At 44.9% G+C, this 24,077-nt stretch overlaps 1 protein-coding gene across 1 annotated transcript in view; it reads right to left on the minus strand.

Annotated features, from left to right (window-relative positions):
• CLUAP1 (clusterin associated protein 1) overlaps positions 1–24,077 on the minus strand; it is a 157,599-nt gene that overhangs the window by 88,270 nt on the left and 45,252 nt on the right. The window contains exons 6-8 of the mRNA XM_077828100.1: positions 15,489–15,572; positions 10,158–10,291; positions 8,748–8,889 (exon numbers count right to left, since the gene is read on the minus strand). Coding sequence (XP_077684226.1) covers positions 8,748–8,889; positions 10,158–10,291; positions 15,489–15,572 — 360 coding nt within the window. The remainder of the gene's footprint in view (positions 1–8,747; positions 8,890–10,157; positions 10,292–15,488; positions 15,573–24,077) is intronic.

Genomic DNA, 24,077 nt, shown 5'->3' on the forward strand with positions numbered 1-24,077 from the left:
GAGCTCCTTTTTGGAACCACCTAGAAGATGTAACTCTAAAAATTGCCAGGACAGTGTAAGGTTGTTTTAGTGATGCTGTGGCAGAGACGCTGGCTTAGCAATGACTTTGGGACCCCCCTTCCTTGTGCTGGTGAAGGACAGGTGCATTACCTTCACAATGGCCTCGACTGCTTCTGGAGAGGGAGTACAAGAACAACCATCCAGTACACTGGCACTCCCAAATGGACAACTGATGGCAGCAACCTAGAGAATGGCCTAGAAGAAAGTTTTCTGAGGTAGTCTCTTAGGTGACGATAGTTGAAGGAGAAGGAAAGAACTATTTTGAAAAGACACACTCTGTCCATGCTTTGATGGCTGAAAAGGGAGAAGGAGAGCAAGTAAAAGTGGTAAATAAGTAGTAGAGACTTTGGTGTGTTGGTCAATCACAGGATGACTAGGAGCCACCAGTGTGGTATGGCTGCGAAAAAGGCAAATGTGACCCTAGGATGCATCAAGTGAGGCATTTCCAAAAAAGCTACAGAAATATTAATGACATTGTACAAGACACAGGTAAGACCTCGTCTGGATTATGGTGTACAATTCTGGTCATCCATGTTCAGAAAAGATCAACTGAAATTAGAACAGGTTGATACAACGCTTCAAATTGGAAGAGCTAGGATGATCAGGTGAATGGAGAGGACTGGAAGAGCTTGACTTGTTTAGCTTAGCAAAACTAAGGCCGGGAGGGGATATGATCACTCTCTATAAATACACGAGGGAGGATGAAGAGCTACTATTTAAGCTAAAGACAATATTAGCACAAGAACAAATGGGTATAAACTGGCCAAAAATAAAATTCAAACTGGATAGTAGAAGATCTCTAACCATCAGAGGAGTGAGGTTCTGGAACAGCCTCCCACTACGAGCTGTGGGGACAAACAATTAGTTTTAAGAGAGAGATGGACAACTTGAATGGGGTTCTATGACGGGGTTGCTTGTGACAGTGGGGGGCAGGGTTAGCCTGCCTTGAGGGTCCCGTCTGGTTCACATCAGATGATCCTAAAATGTTATGCTTTAGACTTCAGCTTGTCACCTGCAGGGTTCAGAAGGGATTCCACAGTGTATTCTGGTTTTATTTTTATCTCCTTCTTCCGAAGCATCAGGAATCTTGTAGTGTGGGCCCTACACTACAAGAAGAATGTGGAAAAATTGGAAAAAGTCCAGTGGAGGGCAAGAAAAATGATTAGGGGACTGGAACACATGACTTATGAGGAGAGGCTGAGGGAACTGGGATTGTTCAGTCTGCGAAAGAGAAGAATGAGGGGGGATTTGATAGCTGCTTTCAACTACCTGAAAGGGGGTTCCAAAGAGGATGGATCTAGACTGTTGTCAATGGTAGCAGATGACTCAACGAGGAGTAATGGTCTCAAGTTGCAGTGGGGGAGGTTTAGGTTGGATATTAGGAAAAACTTAGGGTGGTGAAGCACTGGAATGGGTTACCTAGGGAGGTGGTGGAATCTCCATCCTTAGAGGTTTTTAAGGCCCGGCTTGACAAAGCCCTGGCTGGGATGATTTAGTTGGGGATTGGTCCTGCTTTGAGCAGGGGGTTGGACTAGATGACCTCCTGAGGTCCCTTCCAACCCTGATATTCTATGATTCTGTGAATGGCCACACCTGGAGATGGGTCACCAGACCGGGGGCGGGGCAGTGCTCTGTGTTGTCTCTGAGCACTCTCTCTCTAGGGTGCTTAGCTGGTTGGATCTTGCTCACATGCTCATAGTCCAACTGAAAACCATTTGTACACTCCAGAAAGAACTATCACCAGATCAGATTGGCCCTGACCTTGGGTTTGTTTGCCTTCATTAGCAGCATGAGGTGTGGTTCCCTTACCAGGATCATCTGAATATCTCTCACTTAATCAATGTCCTGGCATTGGCGGGGTGTCAGGCATTGGTGCATCCCCGTCCCTCCCTCCCTTCCATTCTCTGTCTGTAGCAGATAATAGCCAAGGGTATATCTACACTTCACAAAAAAAAACTTGCAGCAGTGAATCTCAGAGCCCAAGTCAACTGACTTGGAGTGCACGGCTCATGCTACAGGGCTAAAAATAACAGTTTAGACATTTGAGCTCAGGCTGGAACCCAGGCTCTGAAACCTGGCAAGGGGGAAGAGTCCTGGAGCCCAGGCTCCAGCCCACGCCAAATGTCTACACTGCTATTTTTAGCCCAGTAGTGAGAACCCAAGCTGCCTGATTGAGTTGACTCGGGATCTGAGACTCACTGCCACTGGTTTTTTTTTTTTTAGGTTTTTTTTTTTGCAGTTTAGATGTATCCTTAGTCTCCTGAGGGCTGTAATACTTTGGTCTAATTTCAGTTGTTGGGTTTAGTGTGTGGGTGTTGGGTAGTGTCAGTGGCCTGTGATAGACGGGAGGTCAGACTAGATGATCTACTGCTCCCTTCTGGCCTTAAATTCTCTGACTCTAAACAGCATACTTATTATAAAATGATGCCATATAACTGCGTTCAATTCAAAAACTTGCCTTTTTCCTTTACACCAGTTTTGCTCAGTCACCAGTTGCATTTTAAAAGGCAGAGAAAAGTTAGGCATCTCATATGGGCTATAGAGAGGTTCCAAGGCCTTAAATCTGAAAAGCCTAAAACACTGCTTCTACAGTGGATTCAGCCGCCACTCCCCTGTCAACTCCGCTTCCGCCTCTCGCCGTGGTGGAGTTCCAGAGTCGACGGCAGAGTGATCGGGGATTGATTTATCGCGTCTACACTAGACGCGATAAATCGATCCCCGACAGATTGATCGCTATCCACCAATCCAGCAGGTAGTGTAGACGTGCCCTAAGTGCACTAGAAATTACAGTCTCATTATTCAACCAGTCTCTAGCCTGGAGTGAGATTTCATCCTATAAAACATTCATTTGTTCAAGGAAGGTTGGGTAGGAATCAGTCCTCAATATTGAATGGCATCTAGTGGTTCTACTACTGAGTTAATCTAATTACACTGCAGTCGGTCTTTTTACTAGCAAGCTATTTAAACAAAACACACAGAAACACAACAAAAGAACTGACTATCATTTCTCCTACAAAAGATCGTTAAGATTTGACTGGAAGAATAAAAGGTAAATAAGAATTGGAAAATCAATGTGGTGTTTAGGAAAAAGTGTTGACAGTTTAAGGGAGTGAGTATTGCAATGGATTAGCACTTTAGTCATTTTTCTTCTGTTGGTTCTGGAAAGGATACAGTGATGATAAAGTCCAGAACAACTGTCGTTTCCAAACTGTCAGTGTTAGATCATAGAGAGACAACTTCTGTTGGTGTGAGAGACAAGCTTTCGAGCTTACACAGAGTTTTTCTTCAGCTATTACCTCAACCACCTTGTCCCTCTAATATGCTGGGATCGACATGGCTACAACACAGCATACAGTGTTAGATCATACTAATCTTAGAGCAATTTTTTTTCAAGCATAAGATAAATTGTCCACTTTAGTGACAAATTGCCAAGGGTGCTAAAGCATCACCTGAAAAGCAAACAGACTGATGGAGGAGGATGGGAAAAGCAACAGTAGGTATTTTAGGATGGCAGGGAGGTAATGCTTGAGGAGGTGCAATACTGCACTGTCATTTGTTTCACCAAGTTTGAGAATAGGAGATTAGCAGTGAAAGCCTGAAGTTCATTTTAAAGGCCTAATTCTGCTTCCTCTCCCACTGGCCAAACTCTGATTTCCAGAAGTTTTAAAAATCTGCATTGCCCGGTGACTTCAGCTGGAGTTTTGGCTGCTCAGCACTTTTGACAATCTACCGAGGCGGTGGTACTAGAGGCACTGGTTAATGATGCTTCCCTGAATGGGGATGATGGAGATCTTTGGCCAATCTTTTTCTTTAAATGTGGGGTCTGCTTTTAGCATAACTGCTTCCCCACCTTCTGCTGTTAATCCTCATCATCTCCCTTCCCCATTCCTGGTATTCCCCCATCTGGGCTTTTTTGTCAAGTGGATCAATTTCCTAGGTGCTACCAACACCAGGCCTGAGAACTGCATGCTAAGTAATGAGGAGTGGGCTGTGCTATTTGATACATATGGCTTTGTAGAAGCAGCAGTAATCAGGAAAAATACTAAGTTATTTGCAACTGGTTTCCAGAGGTGCTGAGTCCCTGAAACTTCCATTTAAGTTATACCCTCATTGTAAGCATCAGGGAATAGAAACATTAGTAACCCTAGCAACTAAGGAAGGGAGAAAACATTTCAGTTCAACCGGCTATTTTCAACTGTTATTAATAAAAAATGTGTAAAAATAATAATTAACATTTTATAAAATGATCTGTGGCAAGATTGGTCTCATTGGTGAAGAGGACTTCCGCCATCCCCCTGAAGGGCACATGCTGAGTGATAACTAAAGGAGTTGGTAACTCACTACAGCCACTGAGATCTCAGCTTTCAGCCAATCCACAGCTCAAATAAGACTGATCTCCCATAGTTTTTCAGATCTTATTTGTGCCAGACAATGAAGTGGGACCTGCAAAACTCTCCTAGTTCCAGAAATGCTTAAGTGATGGATTTAGGTCAGGCAGCTGAGCATCTGCATAGAGCTGAAAAACCAGATGTCCTCAAGCCTGAATTTAGACCCAAGATCTGACCTGGACAGCAGTTTATCCTTTTTGGCTTTAAGAAGAACATTATTTTGAAGGCAATTAATAGGATGTGATGCAGACTTTAATTTTACCCCATAAGTATCATAGGTCTCTCTGGTTCTCTAATCTAGAAGTCAATACTATTCTCTAGATATGTTTAGTACACCATAAACAGGTATTACAAACTATCTTGTGATCTGATGTCCCTGCTGGAATCCCTTGAAAGTCTATCACAGGTTAAAGGCACTTCTTCTTGCTGTTGTTTTACTGCCCTGCCACAAAACAAGTGATGCAAGTGGTGGCTGGAGCAAGCCTGCTTATTAGGGCATCAACAGTAACTGAAACATAGGAGGGAAGGGAAGCAGATTAATGCTGCTGGAATAGCCCAGGAAGAGATTTCCAGCAGGATGCCTCTTGATTTCAATACACAAATATTTAAACAAACAGGGGTTCCCACAAACAATCATACTTTACAGGGACCATGCATGGAAGACCTGGGCATGGACTCTTAGATATGGGACACAACGCACTCTCAGTGGCAGGACCCTAAGTGTGGAAGAACAGAGTGAACTCAAGCCTGATGGCATTCAGATCTAGGTATAAACTACACCTTTCTCTTCAAAACTTTTGCCCAGGACAGATCCCTTAAAAACACATTTTGCACACACGAAGTCACAGTACCCACCTCATGGATTGGAGAAACACACATCTTTTGGTTACAAGCTTTTATACGCCTTAAAGTTGTGTGGTGCTTACATATCACCTTAATAAATATCTATGGTCCTATGTATATGTGTAGGTATTGTGTGTGAGAGTATGTGGGGTATATGAGGGGATATTATATATATTTAAAGTCCTTGGAACAGCTGGATGCAAATTCATTACTAATTGCCACATGGAAATTTATAAATGGTCTCAACCAGCAGTCCAAAATACTTCCAGTCTCAGTATAAAGATTTGACAGTATTTGAACAGAAAGGAGAAATCAGATTTTAGGCTTCATTACAAGTTTTCTTTCAGTCAGGGACATACGTACTTTCTTTTCTGTCAAGGATACGCATATGGACTACAGCATTATAAACCAAAGGGGTGAAAATACCAGGTTGGTTGTGGATTAGAAACACATGGACTAATGACCAAAGCGATAATGCTGATAAAAAGGGTAGCTAATGGGAAACTGGATAACATGGATTACTAACCCGTCAAACTCCTTGACTGACTTGTGAATCGTACACCAATTTTTCAAGACCCTTGTTATCTTTTAGACAGCTTCTTTTATACTTCATATGAACAATGTAGCAAGACAGCTCTACTAGTGCTGTCCAATCAGCATGCAGAAATACTTTGTACTGTGACAGAAATCACAGATTTTATTAAATGACCCTGTTTTCCCCATGGTTATAAAACAGCCTACATTTCCTACGAACCTCCCTCATCAACTGTGCTCTGCTGCTTACAATTCTTATTTCCACACAAAAACCTGCAGTATGCAAAACACACTTTCAGGGCAGATTTCTGGGCAAGAGGACAGCATAAAGAGATTAGAAGGAATTTCATCATAACTCAAGCAAAGATAAGATGGTGCCAATGCGGGAAGGTACACAAAAATATGGGGCTAAATTCTGTAACTATTCATTTTCAGATCCCAAATGGATGCAAATTCATGCTGCAAAAGCAAAATTAACATGCATACATATTTTGAGTACCAATAACCTCATGCACAGCCCCTCAATGCAGAATATTTCTGCCAGGAGTAGGGGCAACCTGTACTGGCAAAGAAGGATATGATCTACATATGCAAGACAGGTTTCAGAGTAACAGCCGTGTTAGTCTGTATTCGCAAAAAGAAAAGGAGGACTTGTGGCACCTTAGAGACTAACAAATTTATTTGAGCATAAGCTTTCGTGAGCTATAGCTCACTTCATTGGATGCATACTGTGGAAACTGCAGAAGACATTATATACACAGAGACCATGAAACAATACCTCCTCCCACCCCACTCTCCTGCTGGTAATAGCCTATCTAAAGTGATCACTCTCCTTACAATGTGTATGATAATCAAGTTGGGCCATTACCAGCAGGAGAGTGAGTTTGTGTGTGTGGGGGGGGAGCGGAGTGTGAGAAAACCTGGATTTAAGCTGGAAATGGCCCAACTTGATTATCATACACATTGTAAGAAGAGTGATCACTTTAGATAAGCTATTACCAGCAGGAGAGGGGGTGGGAGGAGGTATTGTCTCATGGTCTCTGTGTATATAATGTCTTCTGCAGTTTGCACAGTATGCATCCGATGAAGTGAGCTGTAGCTCACGAAAGCTTATGCTCAAATAAATTGGTTAGTCTCTAAGGTGCCACAAGTACTCCTTTTCTATATGCAAGACACTGAGGTCTGAGAAAAGGAAGCTCTGTGTATCAAAAACACTTCACAATACATACACAAAATACTGAAGTATAGGCAGATGTGAAGGGTGGAAATAGTAAACATTTATGGGTGAAATAAAGGATAAAAAAAAGCCTGGGCTAGTAATGATAAGAAGTAAGCCCAAAGATTGACAGTAGCAGTAACACAAACTACAAGGAACAAGTGGCTGAAAGGATGACTGGTGAAAGATTTGCGGCAACCTGTATATGAAATGGAAAAGGAGGAAGGAAGGAAAGAAATCCATCAGGAAATCCAAATATAAAAGGAAGGGAGAAAGCAAACTGAATTAATGCAACTCAGAGAGTCACAGGAACACACAAGACTCCAACACAACAGGAATGAAGGCCGCATAAGGGGGAACTCTAAAATGGCTAAACTTTTAATAGCTATTTTTGATCAGTTTTCAATTAAGAGAATGACAATGAGGAGGTTGGAGAACCTTGTGCAAGGAGACTATTAAACACACTAATTGACAAAGCATTGAGAAAACAGTAAGAGTTTGTCTGCATGACAAGTTTCTGCACTGCAAGTCAGGGTGTGACTCTACTAGCTTGCTTCAACCTAACATGCTGTGTGGACACTGCTACAACAGCATGGTGAAAGTCAGCTTGCAAAGTGTAGTACGCCAAGCTGCACTCTGGCACGTCTACTGCACTGTGGCAGTGTCCACACAAGATGTTTCTGTGAAGCAAGCTGGTGAGCTGTAGATTCACACCTTGGCTTGCCATCAAAGACACCAACTTCCCCTCTTTTCTCTGGGTGCTCGACCCCCTCCCTCTGCCCCCGGCCCTGCCCCCACTCCACCCGTTCCATGAGGCCCTGCCCCTTCCCACCCATTCCAACCCCTTTCCCAAAGTCCCCGCCCCAACTCCACCCCCTCCCTACCCCTATTCCAACTCCTTCCCCAAATCCCCGCCCTGGGCTCACCTCCTCCCCTGAGTGCACCATGTTCCCGCTCCTCCCGCCCCTCCTGGACCGTGCTAAGCATTGCCAAACAGTTGTTTGGCAGCAGCCTGGCAGGAAGTGCTGGGAGGTAGGCAGAGGAGCGGGGACGCAGCGCACTCTGGGGAGGAGGCAAGGAGGGAGTGGGGGCAGGGGGAGCTTGGCTGCCAGTGGGTGCAAAGCACCCAGTAATTTTTCCCCATGGGTGCTCCAGCCTGGGAGCTCCCATGGGAGTTGGCACCTATGCTTGCCATGTAGACAAGCCCAAAGGAAATAAAGAATACCTGATAATTGTAAATACATGCACTGCAAGATGCATCCATTGGTTTTAAAAGAATTAGAAAGAAGGAGTTCAGAACTGCTGAAAATTGGTTCTTTGTGAACCCTGGGAAGTATGTGAGAGATAAAAGGAGAAATAAAAGACGATAGGGGAAAGGTTGCAGTGATTGGAAAAGACAGCAGTTGCCTGATGCTGATCTAATAGCTTAACTCCACTGACTCATGAGCTAAAAGTACGTTACCTTGTCTGCTCAAGATTGCTCCAGTTCAAAACAAGACAACACAAAATGATGATCTCATCAGTGGAGACAGCTCTGAGGATATGTATTAATTGATAGCATGCTGCTGTGGGAAGCGGCAGGAGGCAATGGAAGTCTTTTTGGCTATTGCTTGATAATAAACAGTGGCCTGCATGATGGGGAAAGAGGTTAAAAAAGTACATTTAACTAAGCTAATGTTTTGTCTGGAAAAACAAAACTCTCTTACCTCAAACCTCTCCTGCTCTAGCCTGTGATGATCATCCAGTTGCTGTTCCAGATAGGCCAGATTACGGAATTTTTCCAGATAACTGCTATATTGTTTCTGCAGCTCCTCCTCAATCTTCTCATACTCATCCATAAAGGCTGGTCTGGACAGCCCAGAGACAAAATACAGAAAACAAAACTATTTGAAGCTGCAGAACTCTGCAACATGCTCTTTCGTTTTTTCAGTTCCCTCTGTATTCCTACACTATTAGCCTAATCCAAAAAGCCTCTCTCTTCACTCTAAATTTGCCACATTATTTTAAAGACACTAGAATCACTGGGCAAAATCTTACCCTCTGTTGCACAGGTGTGCTGGGGCAAAGGAGAATTGTAAGCAGCCTTCTACCACACCCACCCACGTAAGCAGAAAGGCAGTACTTTCCCCTAGCAATAAGGACAACACTAGCAAGAGTTTAGTTTTCTTGCTGATCAGAGCTCCATGCCTCAAAGCAGGCATGGTCCAGCCCCACAGTAGGCTAGCACATGTTCTTCTACTTGCTATCTGTGCTTGCCAGGATATGTTATTTCTCTGTAACAGAACTGTCCTAATAATGTGGCTGGCTGTGTGCCCATCCTCCATCAGCAATAAACCACCATGCCACCCTGTGCCAGAAGGAAGGCTCTTGTACAACACAGACCAGTTCTGCTCTGCTGTCCATGCCCACCCCATGTGCCTCCATCTGGTGGAGACAGGATTTTTATCACAGCATTTACACACAAACATAAAGCAGGCACTTCCACACCCTGGGATTTCCTTATTTTGTCTCATCAGCGAGATCACAGATGAAGCAATTGTTCATACTCAATACAAGATCCCAATATGACTGAAGCTAGAAACCAAATCTAAGGCCTGACTGTGTGTGCCTTGATTGCATGGCAGTCCAGGATGCTCTCTAGGATGCTCTCTAGATGACTCTTCCCCAACCAAGGATACTTCATGACCTGTTTCTTCATCTACTACCTACCAGCAGCTGGAAAAGTTAGGAACATCTTAGAAATCAAGCAGCATGTTTCACCATTATTTCTCCTAGGAGCATCTGCACCCACAGATACCATCTGGGTTTAATGACTTTTTTAAAGTCTGATCATTTTTAAAAGTTCAAGTGACCATTTAAAAATAAAGTAACATTTTCTCCATCTTGACAGTAGCAAAATGTTAGTCAGTTTCAAAACCAGATGATTGGAAAATTAGCTATTACAGCCTAGGCATTTTTACAGTGGCAAACCGCCACATTTATTGCACTCCCCAGAGGCCATCATATTTCTTGGACTCTTTAAAGACTAGTCAGTCTTCACTACAGTGGGCATTAAGAATACCCTTCACCATCAGTTATACTAATTCTGCAGTGGATAAAAGGTACATAGTCTTTACCGGACACTCTGTAGAGTCTGTAGTCGCTTCTGGTTTCTTTCCAGTTCCAGTTTTCTCTTTTCAATCTTGGCTTCCAAGTTAGCTTCATCAGAGGCCACATTATTCAACATGTCCTTAGTCTTCTGGACTTGTTCCTGAAAGAGAGAATGAGTAGCTGAGTCATGTCCTGCAGAAGCGTAACTCCAATCATCTTTCAGACTCCAGGCCTGATTCTGCATTATCTTGCACCTTGTGTCACCACAGAATTTTGTAACCGTGAGCCATGTTATGCAATCAGGCTCAGGCAAAGATCAGTCTTCCACCAGCACTCCTGAGTGTCACACTCACATCTTTTCATGTATTTATACCTGCTCCTGTATTTTCCACTCCATGCATCTGATGAAGTGGGTTCTAGCCCATGAAAGCTTATGCCCAAATAAATGTGTTAGTCTCTAAGGTGCCACAAGGACTCCTTGTTGTTTTTGCTGATACAGACTAACACAGCTACCACTCTGAAACCTATCACTCTTATTACAATCATCATTTAGCTTCTCATACATCATGGGTCTCACTGACAGCATTACAAAGGTCATTACCTTGTTTACAAATCAAACCTATTTATTGTGGACACTACAGAGAAAATCCTGTTCTCATAACAGCTGGCTTTTTCTTTTCCTCTTTCTGATCCTGGGATTAGACATGGATTACACAGTATTATTCTGCACTGCTCAGCACTGACACTGCATGAAAATAAACCAACAACATTGTTTTGGGACTAAATATGGCCTCTGTGCATGGATTCTGCAGTTTCAACTGGATAGTGTATTCTTCAGTTCTTGTCCTCAACCGTTACACAATATTGCGATTTTGAACAGCTGTCATATCCCACTCCAGAGTGGCCTGCATTTCAGTGGTGGGTAAAGTGATTTCTAGGTGCAATGACTATAAAGCACTTTAAGAACCCTCTGGACTAAAGGTACTGTTACAGCTGCAACTGCAAACCATTATTAGGTTTGCCTGTGCCAAACCAGGGTCACTCAGCTGGTTCCAATAAATTCACCCACTGGGAGAAGTTCCTATATACAGCATCCAGTGAGCCTTTTTCAGGTTCATTCTTCCCAAACCAAAGTGAATCTGCATTCAAATACACAGTAGATTTAAACTGAGCCTGGTGCTGTTGTAATTGTGATGTAGTCTACCAGTAAGGCTGTTTATTGCAGTGATTATGCATTCAAAGAAGCAATTATTTGAAGATGCAATCCAAGGACTCTTCCATTTCTGTTTGCCTCTACTTAAATAAAAAGGAAATTCAATGGAGAATTCTACTCAGATGCAGCACTACGGCTGAGATTTTTAACAATTCAAAATGAGGAATTTCAAAGATATGTTTCCCAAAGCAATTGCAATTCAGAGACTTGCAAAATTCTATAAGCCCATTTGCCCAGGAAGAGTAATCTATTTCTTGGCAGGCGAGAAAAATAGTTTGTTCATTATCACCATCATCATCATTCTGGCAAAGGCATCAGTATATTTGGTGCCTAGCTAGGTACATTTTCACAACAGTTTTCCAAGGCTGACAATGCTCATATGAAGTATATTGTGGCACAAAAATTAGAGGGCTAATCCTGTAAACACTACCAGGCATGCAGATTCTTCCTGGCTGTGTGTGCATGCAGTGGTGGGGAGGGAGTAGATAGTCTTTTCTCCCTTGCATGGCCCATATATGGGAACTAAAGGTAAATTCATGGATGATGGGTCCATCAATGGCTATTACGTAGGATGGGCAGAGATGGTGTCCCTAGCCTCTATTTGCAAGAAGCTGGGAATGAGTAACAGGGGATGGATCACTTTATGATTACCTGTTCCGTTCATTCCCTCTGAAGCACATGGCATTGGCCACTGTTGGAAGACAGAATACTGGGCTAGATGGACCTTTGGCCTGACCCAGTTTGGCTGTTCTTATATTTTTATGTTCTTATGAAAAAGGAATGCATTTAGGGTAATGCAGCGCCATAGCTCCTCTAGGGGCACGCGATGCCTGAAAGGTGGGGAGAAGTGGACAGAAGGTACAGTGATGGCTCTGTCTCCCCGTCCCCCAACATACCCAACATTCAGCAGAGCCAGCTGGAGTGAGGGTAGGGAAGCTGCATCCCATTGAGGGGTGTAATGAGGGGGGTGCTGTCTCTGTGCTCCTTAGAGCTCAGGGAGGCAGTTGGTCTCCCTTAAACAGATTGCCTCTTGGGATTCCTCTTGCAGCAAGAGTTCTTTGTTGCCCAGCAGCAGCCCTGCTAACGTCTCCAGGACTAGTACTACTTCCTGACAAATATCACATTTTAAAAGAATCTAATCTGTCTTGATCTCTTTGTTTTTTTCTTAGCCCTGCCATGGCCATTTTTTCAAAAATATATTGCAATCAGACTAGTGCTATGTACTCTACTGCAAAGAAGAAGAGAATGGGAAAAAAAACCCTTCACGCATGTTAAAATGTGCTGGGTATGTTCAAAGCATTTACACCTTTGAAACTTTTTGATCGTTCAGAAAGTTGTTTAATTAAAAAGAGCTATGCGTTTGTTGAAATTCCAGCAGTGAAGATTATTTGCTGTTCAGCTAGAGTAGATCATTTCATTAATTGGTCCGGAACTAACCAGCTGAGGTAGGTTTGAGTTATTGATATTTCCCATGAAGTTATCAACTCTAATATGCCGAGACTGGCTTATTGGAGCTACGGCCTAGGATATCAATACATATTAACAACATTCAGGATGCATATAGACTGTGAACAGCAGGAAAAGCAGATGGAGAGATCACCTCGTTTATCTATTGGATTTGGCATGGCTATTTAAACCTGAAGAGTGTGTGGGGGGGAAATACAGTTGGCTATTCAATAATTTAATTTGTTTGGGCTTGATTACTCCACACCCAAGCTGGCAGGGGGAGCTATGTTTCTGGGATGTTTTCAATCCTAGAGCAGGATGGGCAGTGTTTGCACTGATACCTATTTTTTAGGGGTCTGCCTACTAGATGACCACTTTAGCATGGCCAGGGTTTCATGGAATCCCACTGGTGGAGACTACTTGATAGACTGCCCTGACACAGTGTGTTCCTAAGTGTCCTGACCACATGCTCTTCTCAACCAGTACCAACTCTTTTGCCACTGATCATGTTTCAATCAAACAGAGAAATGCCACTGAGTTGAGTGTAGCGCCTTGTTTTGTTGGCCAATTAACAGACCCCCACCAGATATTGGCTTGTCCCTCACCAATTAACATTCAGAGCTGACACTTGCCATTCAGGATCACAGGATTGGGCCATTTAAAAAACAATTCTTGTTAAAATCTTCAGGTTCAGTCACTTTGAAATTCTACCTATCTAAAGATAAATGTTCTCCCAGTTAAAATACAGGGTCAGCACCACCTCCAGTTTGGAAACAGAACTTTGTGCTGAATGCTTCTCTTTGAAGTGAACTAGTGTGGAAGAATTTAAAATACAGGTATGTCTACACTGCAATGTAAACGCCGGGGTAGTGGGACTCGAGTCAGCTGACCCGTGTTAGGGAACCTTGGGCTGGAGCTTCTACACTGTATTTTAACCCTAAGTTAAGATTATTCTGATCACTGCTCAAACCAAGGGCTCTGGCATCCACGCTGCAGTGCACAGACCCAAGTCAAAGTAACCATATATCCCAAAAGCCCAGCACCACTCTAGCCCTAGGAACTGTGGGAAAGCTTTAGTGCCCGCCTTGCACATTACCAGGAAGCAGCTCGCTTTACAAAAAGCTTGATCGGTTCACTCTCCATTGCAAACCCAGGAGGCCTTCTCTAATAGTGTGCTTGCAGAATGCTGATCAGAACAGGCTGGCTTAATGCTGATTTGAATTTCTGCCATTTGCCAAGGGGGAAGAGAGCTTCTGTTTTCAACAGAGTGGACTGCAGATTGTTGGGATAGAGAGGACTAAGGAAGTTGTCAAACTGAATTGTGGGATACTATCTACTGACTCTGGGGGTTGAGTCAAGCAGGGCTGTGGCTGCATTGTAAAGCAATAGGGCTCAGATCCTGGGTCCCAGCTGGACTTGAGCTCAGACACTCTGGTCCTGCAGGGTCCTGGGATCCTGGGTCCAAGCCGTGGGTCAGAGCAATTGCAGTATATAGATGCAGGGGGATTAGCCTTGTGCCTGGGCTCAAGCACAGGCTTACACTGCAGTACAAACATACCATAAGAGACCTGCCCAGCTCAGCTACCTCCTGGACATTCAGAGAAACAAAGAAGTGGCAGAAGCGGGACACTCAGCCTTTGGTTGGGGAGGGAGTGCTCTGGGTCATCATGGTCTTGTGACCCCCTTCTGGTGGAGGATTGGAGTAGCATTGCCAGGCTTCAGTGGACACTATATCAGCCAACCTTGATGGGGGGAAATTTCCACGGAAGATGGAAAACTGAAGGGGGTAAAAGAAAGAGATCTGCTAGATCTATTTCCCACAAAAGACCGTTATTCATATTTTAATACATGTGTCTGTTTTTCATTACAGTATCATAGTGGCCCAGCGTATAGATTATAGCTTTCCATACACCTGCATGGCTGGCTATGTGTAGGGATTCTCTTCTCTCCGTGAAGTTGAGCAGGGTCCAGACACAATCCCAATCCTTGTTTACCCAGTATCCAAGCACCATGAAAGTCTAGTCCAAAGGGTGTGCAAAGGAGTCCCACTCTGTTCCACAATGGCAGACAGATGCTATTTTAGGGGAAGACTGAGTGTATGCTGTGCTTTGTTAAAGGGTGCTAAAGATCCCCCAGATCCTGGAGGCACTGCTTTGCTCATTGTGTTTAAGGCACTTCTGTAAATTTTAGCCAATGACTAGGGGCTGCTGCTGGCCCAGTGCACCACTATAAACAGACTGCGGCTTCTAAAAACCAACCAGAAGTCAGTAGCATGCATCTACATGGGCCTACACAACACAAAGTAACCTGCTTGATTAAAGGGTTGAGTTTGTCTTAAAACCAACAAATTTCCCAATGAAAAAAATGTCATCAACAGCCATGTTTCATTCACATGGATGGGAGATGCAAACACAAATGAACTTCTGCCTTGGTGAACTTATATTTATGCATTTGCCAGTAGCAATGACATGGTGGATGATATGAGCTACTGACTGCAGTTCAATATTACTGTTAAAGCAGCTAGTTAGACTATTTGTTGACACTGCTCTTGAAGGGTGATACAAGCCATACATATACATGCTTTTCAATCCCTAGATGCTGGCAAAAAAGAACCTTGTTCTTCCTACACAAATGACAGCTGGAATGGATATTCTGTAGAATAAAAATTAATAATGAAGCAAATAAATGAACAGCTTACCAGAACATCTTTGATAGCAATTTTCATCACCTTTTCAGTCTCGTTTATCTCCAGAGGTCTCGCAATGGATTCCGTTCTCAATTCCTAGGAAATAAAAACACACCAAGATGCTCAAGCATCATGCAAAGGAATTATCAGTCACAGAACTGGGGGTGGTCGAGCAACTCCAACAAAGGCGTGTGCATAATAAATGGAGTGGAATTTCATATTTATGCCTCATTGCTCAGGGAGCATCACAGAACAGGAGGCTATGAAAAAGGTCAGAGTTAATGGAGGCCAGTGTTAAGAATTAGCAATGCAGACATCATTTCAAAGTGAGATAAGACGTATTGCTCTGAGCTGGGAACACCTTTAACCTGTCTTTAAGGGCACAGTTTCAGCCACTTACTTGTCATTAATATTAAAGGAAATTACACGGGTTAATACCCCACGCACCTTGCTCAATATGTACCCCAGAAGGTTAATTTTATTATCTTCAATAAAGATATTAAAAAGGTTACAAATGATGATCATACATCTGATCTACTTCAGCCCTATAAGCCAAATGCCTCAGCTATCCAGACTAAGGGCTTGTCTATGTTACAGAGGCTAGAGCAGCATAGTTAGAGTGCTGGAGCTATGACACCATTAAATCCGTAGTGTAAACACAGACTACAGTGACAGCAGGCGGTTTCCCCCGCTGCAGGAACTCCACCTTCCCACGTGACAGTGGCTACGTTAACGGAAGGATTCTTCTGTTGATCTAGCTGTGTCTACATCTAAGTTTTAAGCACAGACCAAGCCTAAGGAATGATCAGAACCACTACCACTAACCTAGCTAGCAGAAGCAATCAGTAGATGTCATGTCCTGTCCAGTTCCCCCTTCCCAATTCAACTAAGACCCATGGCAGAGGGGGAGGAGGTGCTGACTGACTTGGATTCAACATCCCTCACCAAAAACGGTGCTCATAGGTGGACAGCAGAGGTTGTTGAAAGCCTCATGAGCCTGGTCAGTTTGTGGGTGGAAGAGGATTTAGCACTCATCTGTACAAGCAAATGTAGTTGCAGCCGTGTTGGTCCCAGGATATTTGAGAGACAAGATGGGTAAAGTATTATCTTTTATTGGATCCACTTCTGTTGGTGAAACACGTAAGTTTTCAAGCTACAGGAAGCTCTTCTTCAGGTCTGGGAAAGGTAATCTGATCATCACAAGACCTGATTCAGGGATAGATAGTCCACACATAGTTGGAAGCTTCCATTTTTCTTTCAAACAAAAGGAGGACTGACAGACTGACAGGCCAAGTGGATTTACAAATAAAGCCTTTGGCTAGGTTCTCCTGAAGGTATGTGTGCAGCGTGGCTAGTTCAGGCTCAGACATGGCATATATATGCCCAAATGGAATGTCTGCCCCTGGTAGTAGCTCTATTGGGCAATCGTAGTCTCTGTGCAAGGGCAAGGTGTCTGCAGGTTTTTTTCCCCCAAAGACATCCTTGTAATCTCTGTATTTGGATGGAAGTCAAGGACCAAGAGGAGTGGACAGTTCTGCCAGGCTAGCTACCCGGGCACATGATCACTGGGGAACTACTGCATGCCATTTCCTGGTGTTAAGAAGTGCTACTGGCAGAATTCTGAGAAAAATTCAACTGTTTATTCCTGAAAGCTGGTAAGGGAGTTGTGGAGGGCCAGTCACAATATATCCAGAAACAGAGGGAAATGAGAGGACCAGATGGCACTAAAAACTGTAGGGTCTCTCAATGACCGTGAGAAGAACAGTTTCTGTGGCCACTGACAGGGGATAAGAGGGACCTGTTGATCATCTTTCCTCATAGGCAACTGGAAATAGCGTGTCTTAGCTTACCACGGTAGTAACAAAGGTTAAGGCACTGCAGGTGCTGTTTCTTCAGGGGCAAGTTACCAGTGGGTTAGGTCTATCTGCATTGGCTCAAGTGGTGTGGCAGAATCCAATAGCAGTTGTGAAGCCTCTCTCCTTTCTTCCTGTTGCTCAGGTAGACAATTCACAATATGGATAACAAGATCTATGAAGGTGTCTAGACTTGTTGGGGTCTCAACTGGCGCCAGTCCACCCTTAATCTCATCCCACAAGCCACCTCAAAACTGAAATAACTAAGTTGCCTCATTCTATTTCCGATATGAGACAGCGGAAGTGAGCTACGGAGGAAGCAGCTTCCAACAGATGAGAGGTCCGGTCCAGTGCCTCCCTTGTCAGAGGGCTGACTACCAGGCTTACTTTGGTATGCTCAGAAGCATACATCTGCAGTCAAAGCAAGAACAAGAGGTGGCACTGATTCATGAAGCCTTGGAATTTGGAGTTCCCATCAAATCATTCAGGCAGAGGAATAGCAGGTCTCAGCTCAGATGACAGTGCAGCCATATAGGCCCGAAGCACAGCATTCTCTACATGGAGTTGATGGACTTGCTCCTGCAAACAACTGATTTTCAGTGGTCAGCTATGCATTCTGTGCCTGCAGTGCTCAGGATCACCCGCTCATGCAGTGCCAATGCCCCTTCAGGTACAGAGAACTCTGCTGGGTCCATCCTCATCTGGGCCCACTCAGAGAATTTAGTAGTAATCCAAGCAAGCTGTATATCCTGGGGTGGCAACCATGCCTATTAGTTAGAGTTAGCCAAGATCTGAATCTGATGCCAACCCAAAGGTCAGAGCAGGACAGATTCAGGAGTCAAGCCAAGAGTCAGAGACAGCGCCAGGTGCCAAGCTGAAGATCAAAGCTGGAGTCAGAGTCGGGTGCCAAGCCAGGAGTCGAAGTCAGAGTCAGCATCAGGAGTAGGGCACAGGAGCAGGCACCTGCAGCAAGGCAGGGAAGCAGGAATTAGAAGTAGACAGTGGTCTGGGATAAGGAGAACAGGAATCACAAACAGGCAGGCCTCATGAGTCAGGCAAGTAAAGAGGGTCTGTAGTAACAAACAGCCAGGAATTCACCTAGTTGCTCAGGCCTGGTCTACACTATGGGATTAGGTTGAATTTAGCCATGTTAGGTTGATTTTAAAATGAACCCTACCACTATCCCACCATTGTCCGTGGACACCTGCAAGGGGGGAGTCTTACGCCACATGGAGAAGGATTTTGTGGATGAGGAAGAAGAGGAGGATGAAGAGGAGGAGAATGCGCAGCAGGCAAGTGGTGAATCCGTTCTCCCTGGCAGCCAGGACCTTTTCATCACCCTGGAGCCAATACCCTCCCAAAGCAGCATCCCCGACCCTGAAGCCGGAGAAGTCACCTCTGGTGAGTGCACATTTGTAACTACAGTGCAGGGTTTAAAAGCAATAGTGTTCATTGTCACCTGGTTGAAATAGGGGAATTTTTGTAAGGGAACAGTAAAAGGACCCCATTCATGCTGGACTGTTTGTGCTTGGGTAAAAGGGATCATCCCAGAGAATAGCCACGCGGCGTGGGGGAGGGGTGAAGGGATCATCCCAGAGAATAGTCAAGCGGTGGGGTGAGGGTAGGTGTGTGCTTCACATCTACCTGAATACCGCAGCCCCTCCTTTTAAATGTGAAACCCAACCCACTGCTTGCTCTGGGAAAGGGAGCTGCTGCAGTTTGAAAACATTCCCACATGTTATGAAGGCGTAAGAAGCCAACTCAATTTTACTATCCCTTTTTATCTTCCCCTAGGTGCAATTGTTTCTACGTTCCCCCTATCATCTCCATCCCTGAGGTTAGCACAGACTAGAAGGCAAAAAAAAAAACAAAAACGCACTCGCGATGACATGCTTTCCGAGCTCATGCAGTCCTCCCACACTGATAGGGCACAGCTTAATGCATGGAGGCATTCAGTGGCAGAGGCCAGGAAAGAATTAAGTGATTTAGCACTCATCCCCACTGCATCCACTGTATAACTGCCTACCCTCCTCCCCATGTTCCATAGCCTCCTCACCCAGACGCCCAAGAACGCGGTGGTGGGGTGGGGGGGGAGGCTCTGGGCACCCAGCCACTCCACTCCAGAGGATGGCCCAAGCAACAGAAGGCTGTCATTCAAACAGTTTGATTTTTAGTGTGTCTACAATAAACAATGTGGTCTTGTCCTTCCGTCCTCTCCCACCCCACATGGGCTACCTTGTCCACTATCTCATTTCTTCTTTAAAATTAATAAAGAAAGAATGCATGGTTTCAAAACAACAGTTACTTTATTAAAAAGGGGGGAGGGTAGTTGGCTTACAGGGAATTAAAATCAATAAAGGGGGCGGGTTTGCAGCAAGGAGAAACACACACACAACTGTCACACCGAAGCCTGGCCAGTCATGAAACTGATTTTCAAAGCCTCTCTGATGCACAGCGCACCTTGCTGTGCTCTTCTAATCGCCCTGGTGTCTGGCTGCTCAAAATTGGCCACCAGGCAATTTGCCTCAACCTCCTACCGCACCATAAACATCTCCCCCTTACTCTCACAGATATTATGGAGCACACAGCAAGCAGCAATAACAATGGGAATGTTGGTTGTGCTGAGGTCTGACCTAGTCAGCAAACAACGCCAGCGAGTTTTTAAGTGTCCAAAGGCACATTCTACCGCCATTCTGTATTTGCTCAGCCTATAGTTGAACTGCTCCTTACTACTGTCCAGGCTGCCTGTGTACGGCTTCATGAGCCACGGGAGCAAGGGGTAGGCTGGGTCCCCAAGGATAGCTATTGGCATTTCAACATCCCCAACGGTAATTTTCTAGTCTGGGAAGTAAGTCCCTTCTTGCAGCTGCTCGAACAGCCCGGAATTCCTAAAGATGCGAGCATCATGCACCTTTCCCAGCCATCTCACGTTGATGTCGGTGAAACGTCCCTTGTAATCCACCAGTGCTTGCAGCACCATTGAGAAGTACCCCGTGCGGTTTACGTACTGGCTGGCAAAGTGGTCTGGTGCCAAGGTAGGGATATGGGTTCCGTCCATTGCACCACCACAGTTAGGGAACCCCATTACAGCAAACCATCCAGTATGACCTGCACATTTCCCAGAGTCACTATCCTTGATAACAGAACATCAATGATTGCATTGGCTACTTGGATCACAGCAGCCCCCACAGTAGACTTGCCCACTCCAAATTGATTCCCAACTGACCGGTAGCAGTCAGGTGTTGCAAGCTTCCACCGGGCTATCGCCACTCACTTCTCAACTGTCAGGGCAGCTCTCATCTTGGTATTTCTGCACCTCAGGGTGGGGGAAAGCACCTCAGAGTTCCAGGAAAGTGGCCTTACGCATGCAAAAGTTTCACAGCCACTGGGAATCATCCCATACGTGCAACACAATGCGGTCCCACCAGTCTGTGCTTGTTTGCCACGCCCAGAATCGGTGTTCCACTGTATCAACCAGCCCCATTGGAGCCATGATGTCCCAACTGCCACAGCCCATGCTTGCAGGAACATCTGTGTCCATGTCCTCATCAAAATCCTCCTCATGGTCTCTTAGCCCAGTTCTGCATATACTCCAGGATAATGCACGAGGTGTTTACAAAGCTCACAACAGCAGCAGTGATGGTGAGCTGAGCTGAGCGGGCTCCATGCCTGCCGTGGTATGGCGTCTGCACGGAAAAAAGGCATGAAATGATTGTCTGACGTTGCTTTCACGGAGGAAGGGACATGTACCCAAAACCACCCACGACAATGTTTTTTCCCCCATCGGACATTGGGAGCTTAACCCAGAATTCCAATGGGCAGCGGAGACTGCAGGAACTGTGGAATAGCTACCCACAGTGCACTGCTTCGTAAGTCAATGCTAGCCATGGTAGCGAGGACGCACTCCGCTAACTTAATGCTGTTAGTGTGCACATACGCAATTGACTGTATAAAATCAATTTCTAAAAATCAACTTCTATAAGATCGACCTAATTTCATAGTGTAGACATACCCTCAGACAACTTTCTTTGCCTCTCTCTTAAGTAGAGTCCCAGCCAATCAGTGTGGGTGGATGTCTCCCCTAATCAGTTGTTATTGGGGCATTCAGTGCCCAGGATGTGGTACCACACTTTACGATAGGCATGTGTAGGACCCACGGAGTGTGAAAGGTGTGTTGTGCAGCGTATTGAGTATAGTAATGGAGAGATGTCTGCAGGTTTTGCATTTGTTGTTCTGGAAGAGTTTGTTGCCTTTTTGACATGGTGTGCCCTGTTCTGTGGGGAGCTTGCTTCTGATGAGGAGCTTGGTGAGGCTGAGGGGTTGTCTGAATGCCAGAGGAGAGTGTTCAGAAAAGATTTCTTTCGGGATGCGCTCCTCATCAAACAGGAGTTGTAACTGTTTAATGATATCCTGCATGGGTTCCAGTGTGGGGTGGTAGGTGCTTTTTTCCCCTTCACTCGGGGTTTTTGGGTGGCCCGTTCCACGATGCGATCTACTTCTCTGGTGTGTGTCCTTGTTTAGTAAGGCTGTTTCAAGTGTGTTAAGGTGTGTATCCCAGACTTTCTCCTCAGAACTATGGTATCTGAGTACCTGGCTGTAGATAACAGATTTCTTGGTGTGTTTGCGGGCGATTACTGGATCCGTGAAGCTAACTGAGGTGATCCAGGGTTTCTTGTATATAGTTGTCCGTGGGGTTCCATTGCTCAGGCTTATCATGGTGCCCAGGAAATTGATGCTGCTGCAGAAGCATTCCGACAGAGTTCAATGGATGAGTGGTGGTGGTTGAAGTGATGATGGAAATATTTGAGGGAGTTTAGGTCAACTGTCCATAAGATGAAAATATCATTGACATATCTCAGCTATATCATTGGTTCGGTGGTGTATTTGTCCAGAAATTCTTCCTCGAGCCGGCCCATGAAAAGAATGGCATACTGGGGATGCCAATGCCCCAAAGACAGCTATGTAGGTGAAACCATTCACTATGCTCTCCAATGAACTCACACAGAAAAATGATAAATGACAAAAACACCCTGTCACCCTTGGGTGAACACTTTTCATCACGCAGTCACTCCATATCTAATTTGTCAGTCCTCATCCTCAAAGGAAACCTGCACAACACCTTCAAAAGACTAGCCTGGGAGCTTAAATTCATAACTTTGCTACACACTAAAAATCATGGACTCACCCATGCTTGACTGCTGGGACTGATTAGACTGCGGTGGAGTCTCAAAAAGATCCTTGCTCCTGGCATAGCTGGATCCCCTCCCGCCCTGGTAGCAAGTCCCCAATCCTCCCTCACTTCCTCATCGACCCCCGTCATACCAGGGGCCTGTGACTCAGGCTCCTCAGAGATATCCACAGTGGGTGTGCAGGGTGGTGGTGGTGGTGGTGGTGGTGGTGGTGGTATCTCCGCCAAGAATGACACACAGCTCTTTGTAAAGGTGGCAGGTTTGCAGCGTGGCACTGGATCCACTGTCGATCTCCATGGCCTTCCAATACGGCTGCAGCAGTTCCTTTGCTTTCACGCAGCACTGCTGCTGGTTCCTGTTGTACCTCTTCTCCTCTATCACCCATGCAATCTGCTCATAGATGTCCACATATCTACAGCTGATCCGTAGCTGTGCTTGCACAGCCTCTTCTACCCACAGGCCCAGGAGATCCAATATCTCCTGTCTACTCCAGGCTAGAGCACATCTGGAAGGTGTAGCTGGCATGGTCAGCTGGGCAGTTGCACACAACAACGGAGAGCAGCTATGTGTGCTTGCGAAGATGGACAATAAGGAAAAGGCATTTCAAAAATACGCTCAATTTTAAGGGTGGGTGCACTTCTGGTCTCAGTGACCAATGGACAGTAGAGTTCACAATTGTGACCAGGATGGTCAGCATTAGGCATTGTGGGACAGCTGCTGGAGGACAGTTAGGATTGACATAGGTAACAGAGTGTCTACATTTGCACTGCATAGACCTCAGTACCTCTATCATAGCTCAGTGCTGCTCAGGGTGGTGGTATTACTATGTCAGCGTAGTGGAGGGCTTACATTGGTGGGAGACAAAGTGTAGACATATGCACAACTAGGTTGATGCAAGATGGTTTACATCAACCTAACTTTGTAGTATACACCAGGCCTAAGTTTCTTCCACCACAAGAAGTTGGTCCAATAAAAGACATTAACTTACCACCTTCTCTCCTTCAAACAGTAAAACAGTTTATCATTCACCAGGAAAAAAACAGGTTTCTATTCCCACTGTCCAGAGGGATATTAGAAACAGGAAGGCATTTATTTTTTTAAGTACAAAAAACTACCATGTCAGACTCCTTTTAGTAACCCAATGAGCCACCCACAGAACACGTACATCAGATCTGGACTAACTGGTAATGTTCAGACAAAACTGTTGATCCTCAGCAATTCAGGTTTCAAACATCTATGAAAACGTAATGTGTTCTCCTCTCGTGCCTCCCTCACTGTCCTTGGCTGCATGAAGTTTCACTCATCCCTTCACTGCAGAAATCCATGCCAATTTCTACAGTAAGGCTCAATCCTGCAATCAGAGCCACTAGCACAAATGCAGATGCCAAATGCAGATCTGATTGCAGGACTGGAAAACAAGAGCATCACTGCATTTGTTTAAAAAGTCGTTTAGGGGAGAAAGGAGAGAAGACCTAAGAATTCAAGTGGATTTTCACAGCTTCTTTATTGGGGAAAAAAAGGAACTAAGACCCCGATCCTGCAAACACTTGTGTAATCAC

The sequence above is a fragment of the Eretmochelys imbricata genome, chromosome 10 (assembly GCF_965152235.1).
Source record: "Eretmochelys imbricata isolate rEreImb1 chromosome 10, rEreImb1.hap1, whole genome shotgun sequence".
NCBI classification, from domain to species: domain Eukaryota; kingdom Metazoa; phylum Chordata; order Testudines; family Cheloniidae; genus Eretmochelys; species Eretmochelys imbricata.